Below are 24,032 nucleotides of genomic sequence, written 5' to 3' on the forward strand. Positions count from 1 at the left end.
TCATTAACCAACAAGTGGAGGTGGAAAACATCTCTGGATTTGTTAATTTTAGGATTTTTTTTAGGCTTAATTAACCATTACAAACAACTCATAATTCCTTTCAAAAATATGTTATATATATATATATATGTATATATTTATATATATATATATATATTTATATATATATATACATTTATATACAAATATATGAATTACAATAAAACCATGACATACATAAGGATATATATATGTGTATATATTTATTTATATTCATATTCATAGATATATATATTCACAAATATATGAAATACAATAAAATACAATCAAACCATGACCTATATCAGGACCAGATATCACAGCAGGAATCATAAAGGAACGATTGATCATTATCAGAGTGACGAACAAGACGCTGCATACCTGGGCGGGAAGGAGATCTCCAGTTCATGCAGCCGGTCCTTGAACACCGACAGCTCTTTGTCGTACTGTAAAAGCTGTGGCGAGAAAACAGAAGAAGAAGAAGAAGAAACACAAGAAGAAGAAGAAACACAAGAAGAAGAAGAAGAAGAAACACAAGAAGAAGAAGAAGAAACACAAGGAGAAGAAGAAGAAGAAGAAGAAGAAGAAGAAGAAGAAGAAGCATGAAAGGGAAAGTCAACAAAAGCGAGAATAGTCGTGTATACTATTGAATACATTCAGAGGTCACAGAGGTCACACGCCCCTTTCTCAAGGTTCAAACCTGCTACCTGTCCCTTGAAAGATAAGTAAGATGTCCCCCGACAGACGGACACATGCCGATAAGATTCAAGGTCGATTCAAGGCCATTGAAACGGTTTGACTTCTGGTGGTGAACTGGACGTCTTCTTCTGCTCTCTGAGGAGAGCTGACGGTAGACGTCGTTTAGGAATCTCATTGTTACCCACCGCAGTTGACCAGTGTGTGTGTGTGTGTGTGTGTGTGTGTGTGTCTCCGTCCTACTGGGGCTCTACCTTCGCCACACTGACCCTCTTCATCAATCATGTCTCCTCACCCAGCTGTACTCACTCACCAGAGTGTACACATGCCCCCCCCCCCTCACTAAAGCCCATAAATCATTAGTGAAAAGTGTAATTAAGGGCTCCTTGTACACATTAATTATCTGGGAGACGAACAGGTACGCACCGGGCTACCTGCATGGCTGCCTCCTCGCCGTTTCCAGGCTGCCGCCGGAGGACCCCCCCTCACCACAACCCCCCCCCCCCCTCCTCCTTTCAGACGGGAAGACACCGACACGTTTGTTCCGTGGTTAAATTGGGCTATTGTACACGTTTCAACGACAATGGCCCCACTTTGAGGACGTCCTTCCCCCACGATGAAGACCTCGACGTTAATGACATCACGTCGGTGTATTACACCGCGGTGCGATGTGCTGATGGCGACGTGATGGAATATCATGTCGGGGGGAGGGGGGGGGGGCTAGGGAAGGATGTCCTCTCAAAGTGTGTGTGTGTGTGTGTGTGTAAATACAGTCTTCCATCTACACTGACATGTGTGTATGTCGTGCGCGTGTGACCGCGTCCGGATTGTTTGTCTTGTCCAGTGCACATGGAGAAACATAACATAAAGCCAAAGTCCGGTGTGTGTGTGTGTGTGTGCGTGTGTGTCTGTGTGCGTGCGTGTGTGTGTGTGTGTGTGCGTGTGTGTGATTACGTGTCAGTGGTGTAGAACAGTGGCCATTACTTCAGGCGGCGGGGCCTCCCAGACGGTTCAGGAGGGCAGATGTGCCGCATTCATCAAACTCAGAGCGCCGGGGTCACGGAGAGACTCGCACGCCGTGGATGAGCGATGGCCGGGCGGGGGATGCAACCCCACGCGCCGCTGGGCACGCCACCTCGCCACCACGTCACCACGTCACAACGCCACCACGCCATCAGGTCATCACGCCACCTCACCAGTCCACCTTGCCATCACGTCACAACGCCATCAGGCCATCACGCCACCTCACCAGGCCACCTCGCCATCACAACGCCATGTCACCATGCTGACACCTTCCTCCTGCACACGTGTGTGTACGTGTGTGAATGTATGTGTGTACATGTGTGTATATGTGTGTGTGTGTGTGTATACATATTTATCGATATATTTTTTTAAGCTGTCATTTTTTAAACAATACATTTCTGATTTAGAAATACAGTTAAATTAAATATGATGATTATTATTGTTATTATTGACTCTCTGGCTGATTTCTCATTGTTTTTAAACACATTTCCTTTTTGACACGAGAAATAAATATGTATATAAATGTTTATTCTCTTAATCAAACGGTGTAAATGAACATATACATTTAACATCATTTCCATGACTTTTCCAAACATTTTGGGATTTAATTTGATTTCCCAGGACTTTTCCAGGCCTGTAAATAACACATAAAAAAATTCCAGGACTTTTCCAGGTATTCCATGACCGTACGAACCCTGCGGGCTTCAAACCATCAGTCCACAAACCAATGGGTGACGACCTTCACTTCTGATTAACAGCCCGTGCGGGGCGGAGCTTCAACGGGGCTCATATTGTGTCTTGTGGCCGCGGCGTGAGTCAGACTCAAATGAATAATTAACCCTTAAAGTAACCGAGTGAAGGCGAGTGTGACGTGTGTGTCCCAGTCATCCATTCAAGGGAATGAAAACACATGTCATGACGGGTCAATTAAGCAAAACGCCGGTCCGCTCCTATTGGCTCACGGCCCCCGCGTCACCGTAACGCCTCGAGTCAACCGGAGACGACCTTCGTGGACTCGCATGTCGGGACTCTTAAATCAGCGCGGCGGCAGGAAGTTGAGGAGATTTGAAAAAATAAATAAAAAGGACCCCCCTCCCCCCCCTCAACTGTTCCTCTCCACCACCTGTAATTGTGCTTTGATTTACGCCTTGTCAAATATCCGCCCGGTGACAACACCTGCTGCCATTAAAACCCATCAATAAACGCCGGGGGGGTTAAAGGTCATTTAATTTGAGGTTTTTTATTTTTACACTAGGTTTTCATTGCAAGAGGGGAGGGCCACATCTTTCCTTCTTTTTATGGGGTCTTCATTATTTTGTGTGGAAAAAAGCGATAAACTGTCACAGGGGGGGATTGGTGTCGAGAGGCCCCCCCCCCCCCCCCGAAACACAACACCACACTATGAAGAAGAAGGAAACTATGAGAAATTATTCCACAATAAGGGCACAATTTGAGCCTTTTTCACCCCTATGTCATGCATGTAAAAAATAAATAGTAATTAAATATATAACAGTTAATAAAGCATAAATTATAGCAGAAAATGACAAAAATAAAGTTTACCAAGGGCGGGTAGAAAGCCCCTTAACTGAAGTTTGCTTCAGAGCTTCAAAGCAATAATAACATATATATAATATATATAATAACAGAGAAGGAACATTTAGTTTTAAATTCAGAATAAATATATATTCAGCTGTTGTTTCTTTATAACACATTTATTACTTATTATTTCTTTGGTGTTAAATGATATATTTTGCCTTTTTAAATTCGGAGCACATATATATATATATTTTTCTTGATAACACATTTATTATTACTTGATTTTTTTTGTTTTGTAAAGTGGTCCATGAAAACGTTTTTTAGGTTGTTATTAGGTTATTTTTTTGTTATTTTTCGGTTGTTTTTATGTAATTTTTTTGTTATTTTTCGGTTGTTTCTTCAGTTGTTTTTAGCTTGTTTTTAGGTCATGTTGACCGTGGGCCACATCAGCATCATGGCTGCCGTCTTAAAGGGCCAGTGTAACATATATAAACTACCTGAGCATATTGTTAAATAACTCTTTTCATTTCATTATTGTCTATTGTAGAAATATTGTACATAAGAAATGTCTTCTAATAATACAACACAAATTCATTTGATTAGAATCCTTCAAAATAAAAGCACGGGATATTTTCATTTACATTTTTTTAAGAAAAGGTGATTGTGTGTCTTTTTAAGCTGTCGGGGGGGGGGCACATAAAATGAGTATTTATTTTGAGAGGGCCAAAGTAAGCAGTCGACACTTTGAACCATCCCAGAAGAGAAAGACACGACCAAGATGGCGCCGCAGCGTCAGCGTGTTTGAATCCTGAGAGTTTCATTCAGCTTCTGTAGACCTGGAGCTTTATTCTCCCACCCCGAGGACGACGCCGCCGGCATGGCAAGGAGAGGCAGGAGAAGGTTCATCATCACTTTGCTCTACAGCCAGTACACAAACACCCCCCCCCCCCCACACACACACACACACAGCCCCATCTGCAGACACCACACTGATAAAGTCACAATAAAGAGATACTGAAACTAAATCGATGGGGGACGGAGGAGAGGAAAGGAACGCTGCGGATCTACAGACGTACAGCATAGAACACACACACACACACACACACACACACACACACACACGCCCATCCCTCCACCGGAGCGAGGCCCCGCGGTGCCCCTTTGCGTCCGCGAGCCGCCTGGATAGAAAAAAGAAAAAAGAAAAAGTAATCTTCCAAAAAAGACTCATCAGGGCTCTCCATCGCGCCGCCGTGACAGCGCCGGGGATAATTAATTATACAATTTCGATGGGAAATATCGACTAAACAAACCTATTAATCATCGCAGAAGTCAATAGGCATGGACACATTCAATCATGTCCCGGCCAATGATTACTCCTCTCAAAATACAATAATTATTTTCGAGAGGCTGCCGCGAATTAAATTCCTGTCAAGCCGGTACAAGTCTTGCAGTTGATGAAGGATGCAATGGATTTTTTGCCTTATCCCCCCTCCCCCCCCTTCTCCCCAGTGGAGGAGTGTGAGGAGGGACATTTATCCTTTTGGAAAGGTAGTTTGTTTTATAAGGATCATAACATGCTGTGTTTAACTCGACCATGACCATCAGATTATCTCTGATGCCCCCATTATGTCATCCGTCTTGTCAGGTGGAGATGAGAGAGAGGGGGGGGGAGTAGGGAGGAGGAGAGGGAGGAGAGGAGGGGAGGGAGGAGAGGAGGAGAGGGAGGAGAGGGAGGGAGGGAGGAGGAGAGGAAAGGGAGGGAGGGAGGAGGAGGGAGGAGAGGGAGGGAGGAGAGGAGGGGAGGGAGGAGGAGGGAGGAGAGGAGGAGGAGAGGGAGGAGGAGGAGAGGAGGGGAGGAGAGGAGGAGAGGAGGAGAGGGAGGAGGAGAGGAGGAGAGGAGGAGAGGAGGAGAGGCGACAATATGACCACTGAGGAGACTGGAGGGCCGGTGTTAAAAGAAGAAGAAGGAAGAAGGAAGAAGACAGAAGAAGGAGAAGATGGGGGGTGGGGGAGAGGGAGGAGAGGGAGGCGGAGAGAGGAGGAGGAAGGAGAGGAGGAGAGGGAGGGAGGAGGAGAGGAGGAGAGGGAGGAGGAGAGGAGAGGAGGAGAGGGAGGGAGGAGAGGAGGAGAGGGAGGAGGAGAGGAGGAGAGGGAGGAGGAGAGGAGGAGAGGGGGGGGGGGCTCAGCCTCCTCTGGGCTCTCTCACTTCCTGCTGATCAGACTCTAGGATTCTCTCCGGCGTAACTTCACTCATATTTCACAAACACCTGCCAATCAGCGGCCGTCAGTCACACACCGGCTCCTGCGATCAGCTGGTCTCCTCTAGCCAATCAGCACGAAGGAAGCAATGACATCGCCATCCGACCGTCTCGCTGCCGTCTCTCTACCTTCAGTTCATCCGTGCTGCTGTTACGCAACCCCTCCACCTCCCCACCTCCACCCAGTCTTCATCAGGTCCACCGTCTTCATCGTCGTCACCACCAGGTCTGGACTCCACGGGGGGGGGGGGGGTCTATCTCCCTTTATATCATCCGTTAACAATAAACGTGATCCTTTCTTTATCCGACTGGTGTCTCCTGGTTGAAATGTCATATTTACTTAAATAGCTGCCGGATGTTGAGATGCTCTGAGAGAGAGAGAGAGAGAGCGAGAGAGAGAGAGAGGGAGAGGGAGAGATGGAGAGAGAGGGGAAAGGAGCGGGAGAGCGGGAGATGTAGAGAGAGAGAGGGAGAGAGAGGGAGGTGTAATTCAGCCGAGGAAAGAGGAAGGTAAAGAAGGGAGGCAAGAGAGAGTGTGTGTGTATGTGTGTATATGTGTGTGTATTTGTGTATGTGTGTATGTGTGTATCTGTGTATGTGTATCTGTGTGTGTATTTGTGTATCTGTGTATGTGTGTGTGTGTGTATTTGTGTATGTGTATCTGTGTATGTGTGTGTATTTGTGTGTGTGTATGTGTGTGTATTTGTGTATCTGTGTATGTGTATCTGTGTATGTGTATCTGTGTGTGTGTATCTGTGTGTGTGTATGTGTGTGTGTGTGTGTATGTGTGTATATGTGTATATATGTGTGTGTATATGTATGTGTGTGTATATATATATGTGTGTATATATATGTATGTGTGTATATATGTATGTATATATATGTGTGTATATATGTATGTGTGTATGTATCTATGTGTGTATATATGTATATGTGTGTATATGTATATGTGTGTATGTATGTATATATGTGTATATGTGTGTATGTGTGTGTATGTGTGTATGTGTGTGTATGTGTGTATGTATGTGTATGTATGTGTGTATGTATGTATATATGTGTGTATGTATGTGTGTATGTATGTATGTGTGTATGTGTGTATGTGTGTGTGTATCTGTGTATGTGTGTATCTGTGTGTGTGTATGTATGTTTGTGTGTATGTATGTGTGTATCTGTATGTATGTATCTGTATGTGTGTAGGTGTGTATGTGTGTATCTGTATGTGTGTGCATATGTGTGTATGTATATATGTATGTGTGTGTGTGTGTATCTGTGTGTATCTGTGTATGTATGTGTGTGTGTGTATGTGTGTGTATGTGTATGTGTGTATCTGTGTATGTGTATCTGTGTCTGTGTATCTGTGTGTGTGTGTGTGTATCTGTGTGTATGTGTGTGTGTGTGTGTGTATGTGTGTGTGTGTATGTGTGTGTATGTGTGTGTGTGTGTTTCCTCTATCTAAATATGAAAAAGCCCTCCAATCACATTTCTGCAGCTGTGATTAAACCGTTGACTCCATCGTAGCTCCGCCCCCTCCCAGGTAACCAACGCGCTGCGGGCGGCGGCCATGTTGGCAGTGAAGGAAGACGCACAACAAACAACCGGAGAGCAGATCGACCGCAGAGGGGGAGGAGCTCCGGCCGTGACTCACCGAGGTCCCATTGTTTTCCCGGAAAACGTCCTGGTAGACATAATTAAAAAGCTTCTTTTCAAGTTGAAGAACAACCTGAGAGAGAGAGAGAGGGGGAGAGGGGGGGGGGGAGAGAGGCGCTCTGATTAATACCGATGCTGCTGTGAGCTGCTCTTTGTAACTGGAGCTCTAATGAGCGCCAACACAACCCGTCGGACCTCGGCTGCGTGAGAAGAACAGCTCGTCAGTATCTGAGGGTTTAATGACCTCAGAACGTTTCCCCTCCTCAACATGCAGCTTCTTTATTTTCCTGCAGCCAAAATCAATTAACTTCAACTCTGAGGTGCACCATCTCTCCACCGACCAATAGGAAGCCGCCGTAGTTTTTAGTTTTTATTTAAGCTAAAATAAGACAATAAACTGCGATGGTGCAAATATCTTTTTTCTTGAGTTAGTAAGCTAGCTCGATCAGAAGGGTTTTTATTCCTCCCTGTTATTCTTTATTAAATGATAACAAATTAGCACAGAGTAAATATAGAGAAGTTCCGAGAGCTTTTTTATTAATTTGTTCAACTCTGATGTGCATCTTAAAAAATCGTGATGTCATAAATGGACGAGAATGAATAAAGTAGGAGAATGTTGTAGAGATTACAGCGGGTACGGAACGTATTCAGACCACGAGACATTTTTCACTCTTTGTTTCATTGCAGCCATTTACTAAAATCAAAAAAGTTAATTTTATTTCTCATTAATCTTCACTCAGCTCGCCACCTGGACATAAAAAAACTGAAATGTAGAAATTTGTGCACATTTATTAAAAAAGAAAAACTGAAATATCAGACCCTTTGCTTCAGTGTTGAGTAGAAGCCTTTGGAGCTAGTTTCCGAACCCACTGTATATGTTATGATGAGTATATTATATGATATTAGTTTATTATATTGTCTAAGAACATCACACTTGTGAAACGTCAACATCCGATGACATCACCGGTTGGAGACACGCCTCCTCTGCTCCGCGGCTCACCTTTCGGTCGTTGTCGCTCTCCTGGAATATGAGCTTGTCGACTTCATTGGTGTCGGCGGCTCGGACCGTCTGCATGGCGGCCGTGGAGCAGAGGCTCTGGAGGAGGAGGAGGAGGAGGAGGAGGAAGAGGAGGAGAGTGGTCAGAAGAAAAGAGGCTGAAGAGCAAATGTGTTCGGTTCATCGGGGGGAAAAAAGATTGTTAGCGCGGGAAAAACCTCTTTATTTGTCTTTGTGTTGCTCCGTTTACAGGTTGTACAGTCGAGGCCGACGGCATGCAGATGAGGAGCTGGTCACCGGGCCTCCTCCTCCTCCTCCTCCTCTATGTACCGACCACATGGACGCTGTGTGTGTGTGTGTGTGTGTGTGCGCGGCTAAATTCCCTCTTTGTGGACTCTTTTTTGAACAATTAGTTAAACATTCGAAGAAGCATCTGTGTTTGAAGACGGTTGAATGAAGGTAATCCCTCGGCCAGCGGTTCCCAGAGCGCACGGCGGGGAGACACCGCGGGCCGATTGACATTCAAAGCACAGATTAGATAATCGGGTCACGCCAATATGGGGGGGGGGGGGGGCTGAAATGTCACAAATCAGGCCGGCTTCGGCCACAGAGGAAAGAAAAAAAAGAAAAAAACGGCACGGCAGATTTAGAACAAACACCCTGAGAGAAAGTGGAACAACTTTCAGTTCCCAAAGCTACTTTCTAAAGCCCGAACAAATGGCTCCATCTTTCAGTCGTTTAGCCGTCAGCATGCAGGTCAACACGGTCCCCCGGCAGCGCATGCTAATGCGCTTAAGGGCGCTTAAGCTGCTTTGTGCCATGAAAGGGCCGAAGGAGGAGGAGGAGGAGGCGAGAGGAGGAGGCGAGAGGAGGAGGAGGAGGTGAGAGGAGGAGGAGGCGAGAGGAGGAGGAGGAGGAGGAGGAGGAGGAGGAGGAGAGGAGGAGAGGAGGAGGAGGAGGAGAGGAGGAGGAGGAGGAGGAGGAGGCGAGGAGGAGGCGAGAGGAGAGAGGAGGAGGCGAGAGGAGGAGGAGGAGGAGGAGGAGGAGGCGAGAGGAGGAGGAGGAGGAGAGAGGAGGAGGCAAGGAGGAGGCGAGAGGAGGAGGAGGAGGCGAGAGGAGGAGGAGGAGGCAAGGAGGAGGAGGCGAGAGGAGGAGGAGGAGGAGGCAAGGAGGAGGAGGAGGCGAGAGGAGGAGGAGGAAGCAAGGAGGAGGAGGAGGCGAGAGGAGGAGGAGGCGAGAGGAGGCGAGAGGAGGAGGAGAAGAGAGGAGGAGGAGGAGGCGAGAGGAGGCGAAGGTTTTGAGAGTAAATTAATTGTTAAAAGTTTTGTTGATGAAACTAAAATCTGTTAAATGTAAGTATTTACATATTTAAAGAGGCGGCGCGTCTCCAGAGGCTCTGCTGTGTTTCCTCTGGACTCTCAGACGTCTCACGGCTGATTGATCCGATCAGCAGGTCCACCGATCAGTCGGCTGATTACACCGATTGATCACAACACTGTCGTCCTTTGTGAGACACACACACACACACACACACACACACAGGCGCATACACACACACACACAGACACAAACACACAAAGACACACATACATACACACATCTCTGCTCATCACGACACATAACTACGCCCTGTGCCGTCTCCTCCTCCAGGTGGTGCTCCTCCTCCTCCTCCTCCTCCTCCTCCTCTCTCTCCCTCTCTCTCCCTCTCTCTCCCATCTCACCCTCCGTGCTCTCGCCGGCGCCCCACGACGTTTCCTCCCGATTCATTCGCTGCAATCGGCCGTTTATTCAATGACAATCAGTGTTTAGCGCGGCGGGTCGATGGCGCTGCTCGTCTTCCTCACTCCTCACGGCTCCTTCAAACTGCCGAGTGACTCGGCATCACATCTCTGCATTATGGGTCAGAGGTCAACACTGAGTGTTTGTGGAAGGGCGGGGGGGGGGGGGGGATGAGAGGTTGCCGAGGGAAGAGGCCGCCGCCTTTTGTGCGTCGCTGGAGGATCATCTCATGACTGGAGGAGGAGGAAGCGGCTGTTTAAAAAGGAGATCTCTATTCCAGCTGCTCTCCTTAGAAGAGGTTAAAGCAATCGGTCCCACTTCAAAGAGCACACACACACACACACACACACACACACACACACACACACACACACACACACACACACACACACACACACACACACACAGACACACAGACACACACACACACACACACACACAGACACACACAGACACACACACACAGACACACACACACACAGACACAGACACACACACACACACACACACACACACACACACACACAGACACACACACACACACACACACACAGACACACACACACACACACACAGAACACACACACAGAAACACACGCACACACACGCACGCAAACACACACACAGAAACACACACACACACACACACACACACACACACACACACACACACACACACACACGCACAAACACACACACACACACACACACACACACACACACACACACACACACACACACACACACACACACACACACACACACACACACACACACACACACACACACACACACACACACACACGCGCGGGGGCGTTTGACATGGCGTCAGATTCGTGGGACGGACACGCAGGGACAGAACATTCCGTGACCAGCAGAAGCTCTGAGGCGTGATTCTTGTTCCTGGTCAGAGGAGCGGGAAACAAACATGGCCGCCGCGACTGTGTTTGAAACCAACAGCCAGAAGCGTTTCATTCGTCTGTTTTTAGTTGTTTTTATTTATGTGCAAGAAAGCAGCAATAAGAGCACACATTCAAGTTAAAAACGTTCAAGGTTATTAAGAGCATCTCTAAAAAACTTACGATGTACATTTTTAAACACAAATATAAAGTTGTGTAAAAAAGGGGTCGACTGCACAGAGAGGGTTCTTAAATGGTTCTTTAAAGGCGTTGTGGTTCTACGAAGAACCACCACCTACTGGAGAACCACTTATGAGGCCCCATTATCGGTTCTTTGAAGAACTCTTTAAGGAAATGGTGCTTTAAAGAACCATATTTTTAAGGTTCTCTGAGACACCTTTATAGGTTCTTTCAAGAACTCTTTAAGGAAACGGTTCTTTAGAGAACCCTGGTTTGAAAGGTTCCTTGTGGAACCAGAAATGGTTCTTCTATAGCGTCACTCTGAAGAACCATATTTGGTTCCAGGTGTGACTCGATGGCACGGACGGGAAAACACATTAAGGCATGAAATAGAAAAATAAAACATTTAAAAAGTGTCTTAGTTGACCTTCACTCCTTCTCGTCGTTACCGTGGAGACTCATTGAGATTATGGGATTATGGATTTTGCCCCTCCAGCCGCCATATCTAACGTTACACGGACCGCCCTGTGGGCTGCGGGCCGTGACTCCATCGTCTGTGTGTTCAACGTCATCAGTGAACGAGTCCCAGGAATATGTGTGTGTGTGTGTGTGTGTGTCCCCCCCCCCCATGCGATGATTCACACTCAACTGTCATCGCACCAATGTAATAATCCAATGAGTGCATTTAGAACTCTGTGATTAACCCCCAATTAGGCAGAGAGTGTGAGACTGTGTGTGTGTGTGTGTGTGTGAGACGATGAGTGGACAATGAGCTAACTATTCATTCTTCATTAGCATCGGCGGGGGATGGGGGCGCCGCCGGTGTCAGCGGGGGCCGTGGCATTGTCAGATCGCGCCATTATTCTCCGCGCTGCCAGCCGAGCGAAGGTGTGCCAGTGTGGGGGGGGGGGGGGGGTCAGCGCGGATTGCTCGCCGCTGTCCGATCGCTTGTTCGCCAGTCGTACATCAACACCCCCCCCCCACCAGCCCCCCTCGAGGTGGACGGGCGGGGGCACCGACAGGAGGCGACAACACTCGGCCGCCTGCCTTTTCCTGCCAGTCATCATGTGTGTGTGTGTGTGGGGGGGCTGTAAATCAGGCGTGACCCTCCCCGATCTGACTGGAGGCGAGCCAGAGTTATCCACTCCTCTCTCTGTCGCTGTGGCTAATTTAATGCTTCCAAAAAACACTGTGGATTCATCAATGACGCGCACTCACTCAACACGGGGGGGGGGGGGGGGGGGAGGAGGAGGAGGAGGAGGAAGAGGAGGACACGTTACCGCCGCCCGCCGGGCCACAGCGACCGCGGTTAACACCCCGGCCTGTGTCCCCCCCCTCCCGGTTAACAATGAGCCGCTCTGCACACAGAACAATAGCGGTTCTTAAATGGTTCTTTAAAAGGCTTTGTGGTTCGACTGAAGAACCTTTCATTTATTTGAGGCAACATTATTATTATGTTATTTAAAGAACCATTTACGGACATGGTTCTTTAAAGAACCCTGGTTTGAAAGGTTCTTTGAGGAACCAACAATGGGGCCTTAGAGAACCGTGTTTTGAAGGTTCTTTGTGTAACCGAATATGGGGCCTTAGAGAACCGTGTTTTGAAGGTTCTTTGTGTAACCGAATATGGGGCCTTATTGTGTAACCGAATATGGGGCCTTAAAGAACCGTGTTTTGAAGGTTCTTTGGACACCTTTAGAGGTTCCTTGAACCCCGTCGCCCTCTCGCTCCTTCCCATGAACTCGCCGAGCTGCGTGAGGCGGTTGCGATGTCGTAGGGGGAAGGGGGGGGGGTCTCGCAACCGGCCACGCCCCTCGCCAAAATAAAAAAGGGAGAGAAGAAGAGGAAGAAGAGCTCGGAGAGGTAAGAGGGTAGCGATGAATGTGCCCAATTTATCTCGCGCATCAGAACATCTGGGAACCTTCTCCAAAAACAATGGCGGGCGCTCCGAGGGGCCGCGGCGCCCGGCCTCCTCTTCCTCCTCTTCCTCCTCCTGTCCCCTCGGCATGGGAAACGGACAGGCCACAAATCATCCAGGACAACGGGACGCAGGGCTGTGTGTGTGTGAGAGAGAGAGACTGAATGTATGTGTTTTGTGCGTGTGAGTGTGTGTGTGTGTGTGTGTGTGCGCCCCCCCCCCCGGTATTTAACTCCTCTGCAGGGCCCCGCAGGACAAATTGCCCTGCATGGTTGTCTTTGAGAGGCGGAGCGGCGCACAGAGAAAGAGACAGGGCTGAAACACAGGGAACAGGCCTATAAAAATTCATCACTTTGACCCCGGCGACCTCCTCACTACCGGGGGGGGGGGGGGGGTGCACACACACACACACACACACACACACACACACACACACACACACGCACGCCCCTTTGCCCACCCACCCCCCAAAACCGGGAGCGAATGTTCCAGAATAAAACAGAGAAGTAAAGATTCTCACGCGCGGCGAGTTAAGAAGCAGCCGCCGTCCTTCCCGAGACGCAACGCCCGTGACACGCAAACAAAAACAACAACAACAACAAATAGAAGCGCCTTCGAGGCAGGATAGGGGGCCGCCAGATGCTTCTTTGTGCCGGCAGTAAAAGGAGGGTGTGGATTCTCCGGGCCGCATTGTCTCCGGACGCGTTACTGCCACCTGTACAAAGAGGACGCCCGACGGGAGGTTTTAATCTGGGGGTGGGGAGCGACCCCCGCTCCGCCCGCCGTCAGCACTTTGAGAAACCAACCGCGCACAGATGTCCCCCCCGCCCCCGCCAGGCTGTTTAACACGCCGGCGTTCCCCCTGTGAGAAACCCCTCCGACAAGGCCATGCATGCCTAAACTACCCGTTAGCCGAATGCTAATGCGGCGTTCGTTTCAATGCGAGTCGCGCTTGTGAAAAAGAAGATGGCGGCGGGGCCGGCGAGTCGATCCCAGCGTCCAATGGGAGCGCCCGGTCCGGTCCATCACGCCGCCGCCCCATGCGGACCGAACCATGAGTGAAGGTCTCCTTGTGGAGGGACGGACGTCCAACCGGTGGAGGCGTGGCTCCGTTGGTCGGCGTCTATTTGATGAAGCGTCAACCGTTTGAGGTTATAACGATATTAACGTTAATAACGGGGGGGGGGGGTCACAAAATAAATAAATAAATAAACTCCTCGCCACAACAAAGAAGGTCGATTCATTTGAAACGCCGCTCTTTAATCTGTGTGCACCGTCTCATCTAAATGATGTGCAGGGTGAGAGAGAGAGAGAGAGAGAGAGAGAGAGAGAGGGAGGGAGAGAGAGGGAGGGAGAGAGGGAGAGAGAGGGCTAGAGAGAGAGATGGAGGGAGAGGGGGAGAGAGGGCTAGAGAGAGATGGAGGGAGAGAGGAGGGGGAGAGAGAGGTGTAATTCAGCCGAGGACAGAGGAAGGTACAGGAAATGAAGAGGGGGGGGGCAAGAGAGAGAGAATGAGAGAGAGAGAGAATTCAACCGAGAGAGGATAGAGAGGAAAGGAAGAGGAGAGAGAGAGAGTTAGAGAGCCAGAGAGAGAGAGAATGAGAATGAGAGAGAGTTAGAGAGCGAGAGAGTTAGAGAGAGAGAGAGCGAGGGCTTCCTGACAGCCCTCCGCAGGGCGCTAGGCAACCATCTAGTGGGTGGGCTTTGTGATACATTTTACCAATCCCTGCGCCGGCCCCCCGCGGTGACCCGGCTCGGGCCCTTTGTGCGGCTGACAGCTCCGGCAGCAGAACATGCTGCCGCACTGATAGCATGAAATCAGGAACAAAGACCCCCGGGGAGAGGAGAAGGGGGCCACCGAGGCTCCGGACACAAACAGATGTTAGGCCAGCTCCCCCCCCCCCCGAAGAGGAGGAGGAGGAGGGCCTCCCCCCCCCACCCTCCCTCCTGTCTGAGGGCCCCGGCTGCATTGTTTTGGGCTCCTCTAAGACAAAAACAAAGTGGAGCCACTCCTTCTGAAAGGGTCCGGGCAATATGGCCGTCGCAGATAAATCACACGGGGAGAGGGGGAGTGAGGGAGGAGGAGGAGGAGGAGGAGGAGACCATGAATTCTCAATGTGGCCCTTAATCCCCCCCCCCCCCTAAATATGACGGGATAGTTGTGGAGGGGAGACACTTTTTTTCGGAGACGACTTTTCAAGGCGGGATGGCAAACGCAAAAAAGCCAAACGCAGGTTAACAATGAGCACTCAGAACATCAGGGTTCTTAAAGGGTTCCTGAAAAGCTTTGTGGTTCCACGAAGAACCATCACGTACTGGAGAACCATCCTTTCGTTTGAGGTACCGTTATAGGTTCTTTGAAGAACTCTTGAAGGAAATGGTTCTTTACAGAACCCTGGTTCTTTATGGAACCACAAAAGGTGCCTTAAAGAACCATTTCTTAAGGTTCTTTGAGACACCTTCATTGGTTCTCTGAATAGCTATTTAAGGAAAAGGTTCTTTAAAGAACCCTGGTTTGAAAGTTCTTTGTTCTTTGTGACTAAAGAACCATTTATTTGAAGGTTCTTTGAGACACCTATAAAGTGATTTAAAGAACTCTTTAAGGAAATGGTTCTTTGAAGAACCCTGGTTTGAAAGGTTCTTTGTGGAACCAGAAATGGTGTCTTAAAGTACCATTTGTTAAAGGTTCTTTGATAGGGTTTTGAAGAACTCTAAGGACATGGTTCTTTAGAGAACCCTGGTTAGAAAGGTTCTTTGAGGAACCAGAAATGGTTCTTCTATGGCGTCACTCTGAAGAACCATGTTCACTTATCTGCGTGTGGAGGAGCCAAACCAACGAGACCCTACAACGGGGGGGGGGGGGGGGGCGTCTCCTCTGCATCAGAACTCCTCATCCGATTGGCTCCCTCGCTCACTCCCTCAAAAATAATAACATTTACAATTACAGACGCCGGCGTGAGTCAGAAGGCTCGCCGTCACGCCGCCGCATCCGGACCGCACCGCGGCCTCGGCTGCTGCTCGGGATTTAAACCATCAATAAAGCATAAAAAACATCAATAAAGTATAAAAACCATCAATAGAGACGGACCGAAGTTGATTATTGCCGATTTATGTGACTCTATTGTGCGGAGGATTAAATAAAAAAATGAAACGATTAAGTATCGAGTCCACTTGAATTTTTCCGATGGATGAGATTATCTGCAGATTGAATTGGTGGCGTGTTGTTAGCTCTGACGCCGCGTGGCGGTTATGACTGAATGCCGGACGCCAGGCGGATCTCCGTCACGCCCAACGACGAATATCATAAACATCCTGAACGTTCCTCATCGTCAGGAGGAAGACGGACAAGAGGAGAAGTTATAATAAACTGCATTTAATCTAATATAACATAACAGATCCGTGACGGAGCTCCTGGAAAGAGACGTAGCGTCTTGAGGTGTTTTAACTTTTATATAAACGTTTTTGTTTGAATATTTATTATTTATTCCAGTTAATAAAATGTGAATATATTCTGGTTTTCTATGCTAAAAACCTAATTATCTTTGCTATTTTTGGGCTATTGGGAATCGGTGATGAACACGTTTTATAGCGCAAACGATTAATTGTTTAATTGATAAAATAACGGCGCATTAATTGACAATAAAAATGAAAAAAATAAAATAAAATCCGACAAATTTGAACAAATTGGCTGAGAAAAATTAGTGTTTTCAGAGAATTGGGACGCCGGACGTGAGGTCAGAGCGACCTTGACCTTTTGAGTCTTTGACCACCAAATTCTCATCCTCTCCTCCCTCAGTACAGCCGGAGGTCGCTGCCAAATTTAGAAGAAATTGAATATTTCTCCGGTGTATGAATATTTTCTTCGTCTATGTTTTAAATGTATACATAAAGAAACAAGAAAAAAGGAAGACACTGTTTTATTACTTCTAATTTTATGTGCCGACAAATGTAATAATTTGAAAATAAGATGTTATTGTTTAGAGATAATAGTAAACCTGAGACGTTACTTTTATTTTGATGGCAAAATATGCTGAAAGATATGATTATTAATAAGGGATATTATGAAGAATATTCTGGAGGAATAAGCATAAGAGGAAGATTTTGTAAAAATTATTTCTAATTTTATGTGATGACAAATGCGATAATATTAAAATAAGATTTTTATTGTTTAGAGATAATAGTAAACCTGAAACATTACTTTTATTTTGAAGGCAAGATATGAACACTTATTCAAAAGGAGTTTCCGCTCCTTGACCTGTGACCTGTGACCCCTCCATCTTGAATAATTAGCGTAGCTCCACGACCATCAGCGATGACAGTTTATCATCTTTGTCTTTAAATATAGTTAAACTTTAAATCGTTGGATTTTGGATTCTTTGGATTTTTCTTCCAACTGTACCGTCAAACTCTAGTGGGAGGCGGGGTGTCAGCCATCGGCTCCACGGCGGTCCTGAGCGACTGAGGGGGGTAACTCGGGTTATGGCCCTGACCCGGGGCCAACCCCAGGGGGCCCGCGGGGCCCCCCCCCCCGGGCCCTGCCAGTGCCAGGCTCTGCGCTCATCGCTCGCTTGGCTCGTCGCACCATCCCACCGTTGGCTGCCAGTCACAGCCCCCCCCCCCCCCCTACCACACACAATGGCAATAGCATGGCTGGTGCCGGGCTCAAACGGCCCGTTGTTAATGAGCGGCGCCGACAGAAGACGCCACTTGTTCTTCATTTGCCAGCGTTTTTAATTCGATGGACAGCAGCGCCTCCATCAAAGAGTCACGGCCTCAGAGAGAGACTCGCCCTCCTTCCTCATCCCCTCATCCCCGGCTGCAGCGCTGCATTCATTAGCACTGAAGGCAAGAGGGAGAGAGGGGGGGGGAGAGAGAGAGAGGGAGAGGGAGAGAGAGAGTACGAGTGAGTGAGAGAGGAGAGAGAGAGGGAGAGAGGGGAGGAGGGGGGAGAGGGAGAGAGAGGAGTGAGGAGAGAGGAGAGGAGAGAGAGAGAGAGGAGGGAGAGAGGAGAGAGAGGAGAGAGAGAGGAGAGGAGAGAGAGAGGAGAGGGAGAGAGGAGAGGAGAGGTAGATGAGTGAGAGAGGGAGGGAGAGAGAGGGAGAGAGAGAGTACGAGTGAGTGAGAGAGGGAGAGAGAGAGGGAGAGGGGGGGGGAGAGGGAGAGGAGAGAGGGAGAGGGAAAGAGAGTGAGAGGGAAAGAGAGAGTACGAATGAGTGAGAGAGGGAGAGAGAGAGGGAGAGGGGGGGGAGAGAGAGGGGGAGAGAGGGAGATACAGAGAGGGGGAGAGGGAAAGAGAGTGAGAGAGTACGAGGGAGAGAGAGAGGGAAAGAGGGAGAAGGGGGGATAGTGGGAGATATAGAGAGGGGGAGAGGCAGAGAGAGGGAGGGAGAGAAGGAGAGAGGGACAGTGAAAGAGACAGAGTGGGAGAGAGAGAAAGAGAGAGAGAAAGGGAGAGAGAGGGAGAGAAAGAGAGAGAAGGAGGGAGAGGTCAAGAGGGAGAGAGATGAAGAGGGAGAGAGAACAGGCCTGTTGTCTGGAGGGAGTCGTCTGTAATATATAAATATCTATAAATATCTATAAATATCTATAATGTCTCTCATCTTCTACAGATAATACGTTTATTGTATGGGAGGAAACGTCTCGATGACATCACCTGTGATGAGCGGGCGATAAGTGGGCGGGGCTTAAGGTTGAGCAGCTATTGATTTAACACGCCGTAAAGGATCCGTCAATAAAAGCGTTCAGCGCTGCTCACTCGATACTTTAGATGTTTACGAGATAAACAATCGGACTCCTGGACACGCAGAGTGCTCCGCATCACGCCGACACTGGAACTTACAAGATTACATTTGAACACATCCTGTTCAGGGTGTAATTAATTAGGACTCACTGGACCCTGAACGCATCGCTCTGTAACCTCTGCACAATCTCGATGTACACATGAAAAACTGATAACATGTCGTATTTAAACTAACAAAGAGGATTTTAAAGCATACAGTAAATAACCTTAAATCACTCAAATGAATGAGAGACAATAGTTCAGATTAAAAGAATAAACATTCATGTATTTTCAGTTAAGGTGCGTTCACTTGCAGCGCGGAAAAATGTGCGCTGCGAGTATTGAGAGCGTAGATTCCGGCTTGTAGTTAGAGCGTCATTCTTTTAAAAAGCATATTCATTATTTAAAACTGAATGAACACGTGAATATACAACATTTCCAAAACTTTTTTGATTTTTTTTCCCCAGGCCTGTAAAAAAACATTTGAACATTCCCGGACCTTTTTCCAGGTTCTCCGTATGAACCGTGGTAAACGCTCGAGCGCATCTGGGCCACCGGGGGCAGCAGAGAGGCGTCTCGGGGCGTCGGAGGTCCCACAGAACAGGGGCCCAATCAGTGCCGGCCCGCTGGCCAATGGATGGATGGCCCCCCAAATTAATTAGCCTGACTAATGTAGTGTACACGTAATTACGCCGGTCGCCTCCTGATTTATAGCCAGACACCAGGAGACGGAGACGTTTGTTTTCACCCGTTACCGAGAGCATGATGCGTGTGTTAGCTGGACGATGTTAAGCTAACGGCGCCCGGACCGCCGGCAGAGAGCTCATAACCGTTAGCTCATAACCGTTCGCTAAACTGTGGCATCGTTTAGGTTATTAACCTTTTAAAAGCCTTTATTTTGGTGAATGGAACCAAAACACAAATAAAAAGAAGAGGTGGCGTTCGTATCTCTGCACGTGTCGAACGTTTTAATTTTCATCCCGAGCGTCGAGTAAGAAAATGGTGGCTCCATCCCGCCGGCCCCTCGTTACCGGCGTTACCGGAGAGAGAGAAAGGAGAGGGAGAGAGCGAGGGAGAGGGGGGAGAGAGAGAAAGGAGAGGGAGAGAGCGAGGAGAGAGGGAGGGAGGGGGGACAGAGAGAAAAGGAGAGGGAGAGGGGGAGGGGGGAGGGAGAGTGAGAAGAAAAGAGAGAGGGAGAGAGAGAGGAGAGAGTGAGAGAAGAGAGAGTGAGAGAAGAGAGAGAGAGAGAAGAGAGAGAGAGAGAGAGAGAGAGAGAGAGAGAGAGAGAGAGAGAGAGAGAGAGAGAGAGAGAGAGAAGAGAGAGAGGAGAGAGAGAGAGAGAGAGAGGGAGAGAGAGGAGAGTGAAGGGAGAGAGAGGAGAGAGAGAGAGAGAGGGAGGGAGAGAGAGGAGAGAAGAGAGAGTGATGGGGGGGGGGCAGCTAGCCTAATGCAATCTGTCCCTGTAGCAGCGGATCAGCCCCAATTAAACCCTCACGCCGCGTCACGGGGCGGTAGATCAAGTCAGCAATTAACCTCCCGGCCTCCATCACTCCTCCCTCGCTCTCCCTCGCTCTCTCTCTCTCTCTCTCTCCCTCTCCGATGGCGCCGCGGCCGTCGCTGCAGATATTAAATTTACATTCTATTAAGTTTAATTAGGAGAGATTTTAAATATACTGAGGAGTCCAGGCACGGAGCCCATGAGCCCGTCAGCGACGCGGCTGATTCACGACACACACACACACACACACACACACACACACACACACACACACACACACACACACACACACACACACACACACACACACACACACACACACACACACACACACACACACACGTCTGACTAAAGGGTCAACAAGGGTATATATGTACATATATATGTGTATATACAATATATATGTATTTATATATACAGTATTTGTATATATATACATATGTATATATATATACATATATATATTTACATATATGTATATAGTGTATATATATACACAATATTTATATATATATATTATATATATATTTATATACCCCGCTGTGATTCACTTATACCGCAACATTGTAAACGAGGTTTATTAAATGTGTTGCAGGAGGTTATTTGAGTTTATTTGATTGTTGATAAATGAATAATTGTTTTACGCCGAATCTTTTTGACCAAAACAGACGTGAGTGTTTACAGAGAGAGAATGAGATGAAAAGTCTTTATCCTAATTGAGGCTCGGTTTATTGGAGGGAAATGTATTTACACGCGGCCGAGATCCATAACATCAACCTCTTAGAACGCCACCCCTCTTCATTATTATAACATTTATTAGATTAAAAAAAACTATGTTTATATCTACAATGTGAAGGGGTTTATTCATCCATCAATCAAAGCCTCAATCAACATTACATCATAAATCATGTCGGAAAAAACATTTATTTACTTATTTGTAAAGTGATTAAAAGAGATCCCAAAAAACATTGACTAATATGTAAAAAAAAAAAAAATTAATTATGAACCTGGCAGAATTCTGTGATGGAAAATTATTTTAAATAATGCCTTTATTTGCATTTAAAAAAACTTGTAATAAACAAAGTGATGGTCTCAATTCCCGTGACGACCTTGGGACGCGTCCCGGTGACCTCTGAGTCACGATGTCCTCCGTCTGCTCTGAAGTCGTCACGCGACGGGTTCAAGGGAACCGACGGACGAAACCCTTAAAATGACCGCGTTCCCGTTTCATCAGCGCCGATGCAGAGCGGGGATCAAGCCACGGCTCGCGGGACGAGCCAGGGACCGGACCGGCCCGCCCCCGGGCCGCTCGGCCCCCCGGTGGCGTTAGCCTCCACGTGGCCGTGTCCTTTGTCTGCCAGTCAAAGACCGCCGCTGAATGGGGGTCAATTGAAACCAATTCCCTCTGTCGGACACAATTAATAGGGTTGCCCGGGGAAGGGGGAGGCGGGGGGCGGGGGTGGGGGGGGGTCCGCGGACCTTTGGTTACTGATCCTGCCGCGCAAGCATGCCAAGAATTTGCCACCTGGAATTTACCCTGTGACAATAACACCCCCCCCCCTTTAAAACCCACCTCCTCTGTACACACATGGATACATCCCAAAATACTAAATGCCCATCCGACCCACCCACAAGGCAGCGGGGATGGGTGACGAGGGGGCGTGGCCAGCGGTTTGTCCGCAGTCTAGTCACCCACAATGCACCAGAGGCGGAGAAGAAGAGGAGTGGTGTAGCGTGCAGCTGTACAGAAATGTCCCGGAGCATTTTCTGACCCAGTGACTCCCAAAGTGGGGCCTGGTTACCCCCCCACACACACACACACCCCGTGGGTGCTTTCAGCCGGGTCGCCCCCCCCCTGCCGTCCCCCCCCCCATTTTATTTATTATTATTATCATGTGAAAAAGCAGCACCGTTTGCCTTTTGGACATAGAAGTGTGAGAGGGAGAGGAAGAGGGAGAGCGAGAGAGATTGGGAGGGAGAGAGGGAGCGAGTGAGAGAGAGGGAGGGAGAGAAGAGAGAGAGAGAAGAGAGAGAGAAGAGAGAGGGAGAGAGAGAAGAGAAGAGAGAGAGAGAGAGAGAGAGAGAGAGAAGAGAGAGAGAGAGAGAGAGAGGAGAGAGAGGAGAGGGAGAGGGAGAGAGAGAGAGAGAGGGAGAGAGAGAGGGAGAGAGAGAGAGGGAGAAGAGAAGAGAGAGAAGAGAAAGAGAGAGAGAGGGAGAGAGAGAGAGAGTCCCAGACATAGAAGTGAAAGAAGCTAAAGCACCTGGCGGTCTCCCATCCCAGTCCTAACCAGGCCCGACCCTGCTTAGCTTCTGAGATCTGGCGTGACCAGACCGGCCGTAGATCATATTTGCTTCCGCATGTGGCGTATTTAAATCTCGTAAAAATCGTCCATTATTCATAACACATTAACGTCGCAAACATGTTATTTATTTATTTATATTAGAAGTTGAAGAACCGACAGCACCTGGTGTTCCCAGGCTCGACAAATCAAAAAACCTGCGATTATATCGAAGTAAAAGTGCCTCTTCATCTACGAACGGCGAGAAGATAAATAAGAGACTCCCAGCCGACGGGGAACGAGCGGCGAGTCCGAATCAATCTGGGATAAGTACGTCCGATCGATCCGCCGCCGCCTCGCCCGCGGCTAAGCGCCCCGCTGCTGTGCGCTAATTGTCCCGTTGACGTTAATTGTCATTAAAAGGGCTCCGAGCGGCCGCGCCGGGCGGCGAGTTACTTCCTGCGCCGAGGGTCGCGACCCCGCTTTTTTGTTTATCGGTGACGTCGCTCTCGAAAGAAAAAAGAGAGAAGAAGAAAAAAAAAAGGTCTTCGTTAAATCCGAAGCGCGGCTCGTCTGCACCGCGATGACATCATCGGCTCCATTGTCCCGCTGGAAATGGTCGGCGGGTTTTTTGAGGGCGACCTTCATTAAGCCGTAGGGGAAACGTCTAGGTGTGTGTGTGTGGGTGTGTGTGTGTGTGTTTTAGGCCCCAGCTTTAACTTCCTGAGGGAAGCTCTCCAAGGCCCCCCCCGCCATGCGGTCACACCCCTTTAAAACGGACCGAATCAATCAGATTCATTTGGCCTAACAAATTGGTTTGTGTGCATTTGAGTGAGTGTGTGTGTGTGTGTGTGTGTATATTCGCTCTGGATGTGAATGGGGGCCAAGGTGCATAAGAAAGGAGCCGTGTGGAGGGGAGAGGAGGGGGAGTATGTGTGTGTGTGTGGGGGGGGGGAGGGGGCACAGCGATGGGAAACACAGCGTTGCAAGCCAAACACATCCCTGGAAAAGGGGTCGCGACCCCCCGCCGCACTCAAACAGCAGAGACACAGAGAGAGAGGGTGAGTGCTTACCTCCCACCAAGCAGCAGGGGCGAGAGAGAGAGAGACAGAGAGAGAGAGAGACAGAGAGAGAGTGAGAGAGAGAGAGCGACAGAGAGAGAGAGAGAGAGAGAGCGACAGAGAGAGAGAGAGAGAGAGAGAGTTATCTAGATCAGCTGCACGAGGTAAACACCCTGATAATTATCTCATCTGACTCGGTTTGATTTGACGCTTTCCGGTCAGCTTAAAGAGACAGTTCACCCCAAAATATTCAAACAAATATTACAAAATTTTTCCTTTTACCTTCTCTGGCCCAGCAAAACATTTGTTTTTATAAACTTTTCTCTACCTTTCAATTTAGATTGACGGTCGGTAACTCCGTATGTCGGTTTTAGGGGTGCACTGTCCCTTTAAGGCATCCGTGTTTTTTTATAAAACCAGGTAACATTTCATATAAATTCAATGTGTAGGACACCATCTCTTTT

At 48.3% G+C, this 24,032-nt stretch overlaps 1 protein-coding gene across 2 annotated transcripts in view; it reads right to left on the reverse strand.

Moving 5' to 3' along the window:
• The window catches only part of LOC130207478 (inositol polyphosphate-5-phosphatase A-like), a 141,569-nt gene that overhangs the window by 26,787 nt on the left and 90,750 nt on the right, over positions 1-24,032 (reverse strand). For both annotated transcript variants that reach the window (XM_056436113.1, XM_056436114.1), the window contains exons 10-12: positions 8,179-8,274; positions 7,177-7,251; positions 400-473 (exon numbers count right to left, since the gene is read on the reverse strand). In XM_056436113.1, coding sequence (XP_056292088.1) covers positions 400-473; positions 7,177-7,251; positions 8,179-8,274 — 245 coding nt within the window. The remainder of the gene's footprint in view (positions 1-399; positions 474-7,176; positions 7,252-8,178; positions 8,275-24,032) is intronic.

The sequence above is a fragment of the Pseudoliparis swirei genome, chromosome 17 (assembly GCF_029220125.1).
Source record: "Pseudoliparis swirei isolate HS2019 ecotype Mariana Trench chromosome 17, NWPU_hadal_v1, whole genome shotgun sequence".
NCBI lineage: Eukaryota > Metazoa > Chordata > Actinopteri > Perciformes > Liparidae > Pseudoliparis > Pseudoliparis swirei.